At 38.3% G+C, this 8,680-nt stretch overlaps 1 protein-coding gene across 3 annotated transcripts in view; it reads left to right on the forward strand.

Annotated features, from left to right (window-relative positions):
• Positions 1-3,764, forward strand: part of thsd7ba (thrombospondin, type I, domain containing 7Ba) — a 919,481-nt gene extending 915,717 nt beyond the window's left edge. For all 3 annotated transcript variants that reach the window (XM_087989223.1, XM_087989224.1, XM_087989222.1), the window contains one exon: positions 2,312-3,764. In XM_087989223.1, the coding sequence (XP_087845349.1) occupies positions 2,312-2,393 (82 nt within the window). In that variant the 3' untranslated portion in view covers positions 2,394-3,764. The remainder of the gene's footprint in view (positions 1-2,311) is intronic.
• Positions 3,765-8,680: the final 4,916 nt, after the last annotated feature.

Genomic DNA, 8,680 nt, shown 5'->3' on the forward strand with positions numbered 1-8,680 from the left:
ACAAAAATAAAGTTAAAAATCACACAACACCAGATTGTGAACAATGACCTGTTGAAGGAGCAGCACTCCAAAAACTAGAGCTTCCAAATAAACCTGTTGGACTATACTCTGGTGCTGGGTGATTTTTAACTTTGTACACCCTTGTCGAACACCAGCACCTCCAAATCATAAACAAAATTAACTTTTTTTGGCATAGAATGTGCAGGCGTTGCTCCAGCAAAATAGTTTAAACTGCTCCTGAACTACATTATTTATGTTCTGTATTTAGAGTCATAGAGTCCTGCAGCACAGAGACAGGTCCAATGGCCCAAACTGGTCCATGCTGACCAAAATGTCCATCCACGCTAACCCCATTTCCCTGCACTTGTCCCATATCCTGCTAAACCTTTCTTATCCATGTATTTGTTCAAATGCCTTTTAGACTTTGTTAACGTACCTGCCTCAACCACTTCTGCTGACAGCTCATTCCATTTGCGTACCATCCTCTGTGTAAAAAAGTTGTCTTTCAGGTTCCCTTTTTATTTTTCCTCCTCTAACCTTAAACTGATACCCTCTAATCCTTGATTCCCCAACCCTGGAAAAAAGACTGAGTGTATTCACTCTATCATACCTATCATGATCTTATATACCTCCATAAGAATCCCCTCAGTGTCTACAATCTAAAGGAAAAGGTCTTAACTTGTCTAACTGCTCCCTTTAACTCAGACAATTGAGTTCAGGCAACATCCTTGGAAATTTCTTCTGCACTTTTTCCAGCTTAATAACATCCTTCCTATAGCAAGGTGACCAAAACTCAATACAATACTCCAAGTTTTATCCAACCAATATCTCACCAATATCCAGTACGACTGCAATATAACTTCCCAACTTCAATATTCAATGCCCTAACTGATGAAGACTAGTGGGCCAAAAGCCTTCTTCATTGCCCTGTCTACCTATGCTTCCATTTTCAGAGAACTGTGAATCTAAACTCCAAGATCCCTCTGTTCCACCCTACTCCTTAAGACCCTACCATTCACCATGAAACTCCTACCTTGATTTAACTTTCCAAAATGCAAGATCTCACACTTATCTATATTAAACCCCATTCGTCATTTCTCAGCCCACATTACCAGCTGATCAAGGTCCTACTGTAATTTCTGACAACATTCCTCACTGTCCATACTACTACCTATTTTAGTGTCATCAGCAAACTTATTAATCATGCCTTTTACATTGTTATCCAAATCATTGATACAGATAACAAACAGTAATGGGCCCAGCACTGACCCTTGTGGTACTCCACTACTCACGGGCCTCCAGTCCGACAAACATCATTCTACTATCACCCTCTGCTTCCTACCATTTCTGCAACTTTCCTGAACTCTTGAGCACTTGCCTTGCTGTTGGACAAACTGTCCCACCATTTTTTTGTTACTAGATGTGTCTTTGGAACGTACAAGTCACGTGTTCTATTTGAATAAGACTTGGACAAGAAAAGGGAGTGAACCTTCCTGGGCACCTACAAGATGCTTCCCTGCCAGGTCCTCTAGTTGATTGCCCTGGAGTTTAAGTTCTGCTTATGATTCACTTCATATTGAGTACCCAATCCATTGTCAAATTTAAGAAATGGCTTGTTTTATTATTTGTTATACTTCATATAATTACTGTTTCACTGTTGGGAGAAATTTGATTCTCCTCTCATCCCACACAAAAAGTAAAATTGAAACAAATTATTGCCTAACAGTACAATTTTCTATGCATGCAAACTAAGCAGTTTGCAGTATAACTAGCCAAACATTCATGATTAATGCAATGTAGTATTATCCCTTATCGGAAATTCAAGCAGTAGATTGGGCGGCATGGTGGCTCAGGGGTGGCATGGTGGCTCAGTGGTTAGCACTGCTGCCTCACAGCGCCAGAGACCTGGGTTCAATTCCCACCTCAGGCAACTGTCTGTGTGGAGTTTGCACATTCTCCCCGTGTCTGTGTGTGTTTCCTCCGAGTGCTCCCGTTTCCTCCCACAGTCCAAAGATGTGCAGGTTAGATGAATTGGCCATGCTAAATTGCCCATAGTGTTAGGTGAAGGGGTAAATGTAGGGGAATGGGTCTGGGTGGGTTGCTCTTTGGAGGGTCAGTGTGGACTTGTTGGGCTGAAGGGCATTTTTCCATACTGTAAGTAATCTAATCTAGTCTAATTGTTACTGTTTGTTTCTCTTAGGATTGATATACCACATGTAGATCTGTATTAAATTTAGTTATATTTCTATTTATCCACAATATTGAAGTTTGAGCACAATTAATCATTGTTATAATTGTTTGTCCTTCACAGCAAGAAACCAAAACAGCAGACTCGTCCAGCTCCCCAGCAGAAGCCTCTGACTTTAGCCTATGATGGTGATATGGACATGTAATGAGTTCAGGAAAAGAAATTCTTCCTTTGTTCTGTTCATATTAGGTGGAATGACAGAAGCCTTAAACTTACTTCAGTGTCACAAGCATGAGCAAAGAAGACAAAACTCAAAAGTAGCCTTGAGGAATGTCTCAAACCATATCATTCCTGTGGGGAGAAACAATTTTCAGAATCTCCAAATGTGCTCTTAATATAGATACGTGAAAGTCAAGAACACAACATGACTGAAAATGGCTATTAAAATTGTATTCATTCTTTAAAATGTTTAGTTTATGAAATGAAAGCCAAGACTGATTAAAGAGCATTTCTTGTTCATTTTTCTTATTAACAAATGTGAGAAAAATTTGCATACAGTTCCTAACACAAAAGTATGAAGACAATTTAAAAGAAATCACTTATTGCATTTACAACCTGCTGTCTGTAAGTGCATTTCTGAAGGCAAATACTGCTTATTACTCAACAATTACTCTGGTCTGAAAGGAATTATTGAACATTCTGTGGAACAATTGCACTATATTAGTGCATCATGATTTCCTGCGTTTATTGAACAAGCAAAAATCCACTATGTACAGAATCAAAGATTTCAATATTGCTTAATGCTTGGTCTTCTCAAGTGACTTACTCTGCAAGAAAACAGTACTAGTCTTACCAGAGAAGAGATGAAAAGTGTAATGTTGTGGAGCCTTAATGAGTATTTTGTAATGAATGTGTTTTCTCAAATGAGATAAACCCAACATTTAATTAGATGTTAAAATGCTCCTGATAGGATAGAAGAATTCTCAGTAAGTGAAGATTTTTTTTTAATAGAGAAAAATAAATGGTTCACAATTTCTGCCTTCTGTTCCATTTCTAATTATTATGAAGCATAAGACATGGCCAAGTGTAAAAAACATGCTGGCCCGACACCAAATAAAATATTACATTGAATTATTAAACATTTGATTCAGACATTTTCAGGTTTGCCATTAAACAGTTGTTTTCCATTCCACTTGGTACATCTAAAGTGGCAAGATCCAGTAAGTAGTGACTTTTACTTCCTTCTAAAGATTTATGGTAAAATAGAACAATCTTGCACTGGTGGTTGGTACCTAAACGATGGTTTATTTTACATTTTGAGCTCAAAGGATAGGGTCCTTTAAGTTTGGTTGATGTATTTCAGCAGCTGCCTGGAAAACACCTATTTCATTCTTGTGGTAGTCGTGCTATTCAAATAACAAATGTTAACGTAGCATTTACTGATCTTCATTTGTGAGCCTCAAGAGAACAGTATTAACAGCTGGTAAAGCGTGTTTGTTATTTTGGAATGTATTCATTGCTCCAATTGGGAACCAATTCAATGTATTTTCTTGAAAATAAACCAGAAAACAGGTGGTTAGAATCTGGATGTTTCGTTTTCTCTTGTTGCACATTGTGTTTCACAGTAATGAATTTTTGAAAACAATTCTAGTGGTCATTGTGAATACTTTGAGTTTCTGGCATTGGAATTTCAAATTCAGAAGACAGCCTCAGAATTGAGGACGCTAAGTCAAAATTTGAAGTCTTCTTTTGATTAGCCAAAGGTAAAGTATTATGACTTGTTAATACAAAGTAAATCAATTCTTAGAAAGTTATTAGCAAGTAAAATCATCCTGCCCTGGAAAATAAGAAAGAAAATAAAACAGATTTTGGGATAATCTTAATCTACCATCAAATTTACATGGGCCAATGGCGTAAAATAAGCTCTCATTATCTACTAATTGATGGTAAATTGACAACACATTCTGAATGACTTGGACAATGGCCATAGTTCCTGGAGCCATAGGTAGATAGCAGGGTAAAGAAGGCACTGGACTTAATTGCCTTCATTGGTCAGAACATTGAGCACAGGAGTTGAGTTGTCATGTTGCAGCTGTACAGGACATTGGTTACGATACTTTTAGAATATTCCAAACAATTCTGGTTGCCAATCTATAGCGAGAATATTGCTAAATTTGAAAGCATGCAAAAAAGATTTACAAGGATGTTGCCGGGACTGGAGGATTTTCAGTTATAGGGAGAGGCTGAATAGGCTCGGCTTCTTTCTTTGGAGTTTTGGAAGTTGAGGGGTGACTTTATAGATGATTATAAAATCATGAAGGGCATGGATAGAGTGAATAGCCAAGGTCTATTTCTGAAGGTTGAGGAGTCCAAAACTAGAAAAGGCATAGGTTTAAGGTGAGAGGGGAAAGATTTAAAAAGGGCCTGAGGTTAACTTTTTCATGCAGAGGATGTGTGGTGCATGCATGGAACAAGCTGTTAGAGGAGGTGAGGCGATATGGTGGCTCAGTGGTTAGCACTATTACCTCACAGTGTCAGGGACCCAGGTTCAATTCCAGCCTTGGGCGACTGTGTGTGTCAAGTTTGCACATTCTCCCCATATCTGTATGGGTTTCCTCTGGTCCTCTGGAGAACCTGCACAAAAATGTGCAGGTTAGGTGGACTGGCCATGCTAAAAATTGCCCATAGTATCAAAAGATGTGCAGGCTAGGTCGATTAGCCAGGGAAATGCAGGGTTACTGGTAGAGGGTGGGTGGGATGCTCTTTGGAGTGTTGTTGTGGCCTCAATAGGCTGAATGGCCTGCTTCCATACTGTAGGGATTTTATTAGTCTATGAAAAGGCATCTGGATGGGTATATGAATAGGAAGGGTTTAGAGGCCAAATCCTGGAAAATAAGACTACATCAGATTGGGATATATAGGTGAGTTGGACCAAAGGGTCTATTTCCATGCTCTATGACTCTAATGCTTTGTAGGAAATCATAAAATTGCAGAATACAGGAAAGGGAACTTCATGTCACATTCAACTTCGAATTTACCTGACTGGTATCTCAGCTGAAAGTTGTTGACTGGGTTAAATATTCTTCAACTTCTTTACTTCAAAATAACCATAAGATCATAAGACACAGGAGTAGAAGAAAATCATTCAGCCCAGCAAGTCTGCTCCAGCATTTAATGCAATCACAGATGAACTGATAATCCTCATAGTGGCACAATTAAGGAAACACTAGTGTAAAAAGTAACCATAGAGGCTTTTGTAGTATGGTGGTGGTATCTAGAAGATCTGAGATTTAAGTCCCACTTACCTGGGAAGTGAGTTAGAATATGTCCAAATAAATTGATTAAAATAACTAAAGTACGGGGGTTGGATTTTTGACAGCAATCCTTTACAAATCAGATTGAGGAATCGTTGATAATCACTGCAGAACGTAGACTAGAATCAGCTGGAATATTTAATTCAATGTCAAATAAGGTACAGAATGTGAAGAGATGAAAGAAGAATAGACAAAGGGAGAGAGACAAAAGAGATTGAAAGAGGAAAAATAAAACATATTTCTCTAAATTTCCAGCAGAAATTAATAGTTCACATTTTATGAAATGTCATTTCATTAGTGAAGGGTTTTTGGGTATTACTTAGCATGTCATTAAGTGGGTATTTATTGTGGAATGGACTTTTTTCTTGTAGTTTAGTTTCCTGCTGTCAGGAAAGTAAAATAACCGTAATACACTTTAGTCAGGTGTTGCACAGAGATACTGTTATAACTGGAGGAGCACGGCATCTTATCATAACTTCTGATTTCCACATTTAATGGCTCATGTATAGTTACTTGAAGTTGCTCCTCAATTCACCTTTTAGTGAATGTGAGCAGAGTTAGCATCACCACTAATTTTATTGCAAAAATCTGTCAATTTATGATAAATTTGCAAATGCTAAAGTTAAGCCTTAGCATTCCAAGTCAAAAAGTTTGGTACTGGAAAAGCACACAGCAGGTCAGACAGCATCTGGGGAGCAGGAGAGTCAATGTTTTGTGCATAAGCCCTTTGTCAGGAATTAGGAATCCTAATGAAAGTCTTATGCCCAAAACATTAACTCTCCTGCTGCTCGGATGCTGTGTTTTTTCAGCATCATACTTTTTGACTCTGATATCTAGCATCTGCAATCCTCATTTTCTCCTTAGCATTCTAAGGCTAGTTTTGGGCATCTATCATAGAAAGTGTATCACAGTAAAATAAGGTAATATTAGTGATAAGAAATTATCATTATAAGCTGAAACCTGAAGCAAAGAAGGCTTTAACAGAATTATCAAGAAAAGCCATTTCCTCGCTTCCATGCCAAGAAGATATCCTAAATTAATCCAGTCCCATTTGCCAGCATTGGGTCCATATCTTTCTACACCCTTACTATTCATGTACCCCTCCAGATGCCTTTTAAATGTTATAATTGCACCAGCCTCCATCACTTCCTCTGGCAGCTCATTCCATACATACACCTCTGCATGAAAACATTGTCCCTTAGGTTCCTTTTAAATCGTTCCCCTCCTACCTTAAACCTATGCCGTTTAGTTTTGGATTCTCCTACCCTGATAAAAAGACCTTGACTCTTCACCCTATCCATGCCCCTCATGATTTTATAAAAACCTCTACAAGGTCACCTTTCAGCCTCCAACACACCAGTGATTATAGCCCCAGCCTATTCAGCATCTTCCTAAAGCTCAAAGCTTTCAATCCTATCAACATGCTTGTAAATCTTTTCTGAACCCTTTCAAGATAAAACAACATCTTTCCCATAGCAGGGACACCAGAATTGAATGTAATATTCCAAAAGTGGCCTAACCAATACAGCCTCAAACTGACCTCCCAACTTCTACAGTCAACGCACTGACCAATAAAGGCAAGCATACCAAGTGCCTTCTTCACTATCCTGTTTACCCATGACTCCACTTTCAAGGCACTATGAACCAGCACTCCAAGCTCTCTTAATTTGGCAACACCACCCAGGACCCGGTGACCATTAAGTGTATAAGTCCTGCCCTAATTTGCTTTCACAAAATGCAGCACCTCACATTGATCTAAATCAAACTCCACCTGCCACTCTTTAGACCATTGGCTCATCTGATCAATGTTGCATTGTACTTTGAGATAACCTTCTTCACTGTCGACTGCACCATCAATTTTGGTGTCATCTGCAAACTTGCTCACCATTCCTCCTATATTCACATTCAAATCATTTATTTTTTTCCCTTATCTTCTTTTTTTTAAAAGAATAAAACAAACACAGCAAAAAACAATTAAAAAAAAACAAAGGAATAAATGTCTTCCCTCAACAAGGAGAAAGAAAGAGAAAAATCTCCTTCTCCGAAAGAAAAGCAGAAACCAACAACAGCAGTAACACACTGACTGCAGCACCAGCCAGCACAGATTCAGTCCCTTAGATTGAGATGATTCTAAATCTCCTGTTTATATATATATATTTTCCGCTTATATTTTCCCCAGCACCCATGTTGTGTGTGTACAGGTGTGAGACACAGTGAAAGACACAAGGTATAAAACTCTTTATTCGATTTCCACCACCAGGAAGAAAGGAAACACCCAAGTGGCCAGTGACAAGCAGTGCCCTTCTTAGACGCCAATGAAGTGTGTTCAAACAGTGAAGGGGAGGGTAGGGATTAAATCAAAATAGAGTTGGAGGGGGAAATAATACACTCCACTCCCTGTGGTACCCACCTCTCCCTGAACAGCTCAAGGGTTCTGAATCATTTATATAAATGACAACAAGCTCTTGGAGTCAAATAATCAATTTAAAAAGTGTTACTAAGAGATAGGAAGAAATTAGAAGACACTTGTTTATGGAGACAGGTTCTTTTTAGCATGGATTGCTTTATCACAATAAGCAATTGAAATCAAGAGATTTTTGCAACTTTTAATGGGATGTCAGGAAATAATATTTGACGTTACGTGAACCTAAGAATAGAGAGTGAAAAAAAGTCACAGTGCTCCATTTATTGATCAATCAGTATCTTTGATGATTTAATATTACATATTAAGAGTTTGTGCAAATTTAAAGGTACCTTCAATAAATATGTACAACTGTTAAAGCAAGAATATCTACATCAAGACAGTAGTATGAGTAACTACCTCAACATTCCTGTTTCTTGGATATCCTTCCTCCAGCAATTATTCTCGATGTTCCACTAACTGCGGTGTTGAATCTGCCATGATCTCCCATTTTCACATGAGTCGGGTGTCAATTATTGTCCAGGTGGAATCCTGTATTGACCACTCCACTGGGTTTCATTAATGATGGGTACTTGTTTGAACAACTAAAGACCACGTGAACCTGGGTGCAGATTTTCCACTGTGTGAAACCAATGGGTGAACTCTTACATTGTTTCTTGTTAATAAAAAAATGAAAAGATAAGTAGATGTGTTTCTCAATGATTTTTTAATCTCCACATGGGTTTTAACATTGATAGTTTTGAGAGCCAAAAACAA

The sequence above is a fragment of the Chiloscyllium plagiosum genome, unplaced genomic scaffold (assembly GCF_037043375.1).
Source record: "Chiloscyllium plagiosum isolate Xiang-an unplaced genomic scaffold, Cpla_swu_hap1 HiC_scaffold_7, whole genome shotgun sequence".
NCBI lineage: Eukaryota > Metazoa > Chordata > Chondrichthyes > Orectolobiformes > Hemiscylliidae > Chiloscyllium > Chiloscyllium plagiosum.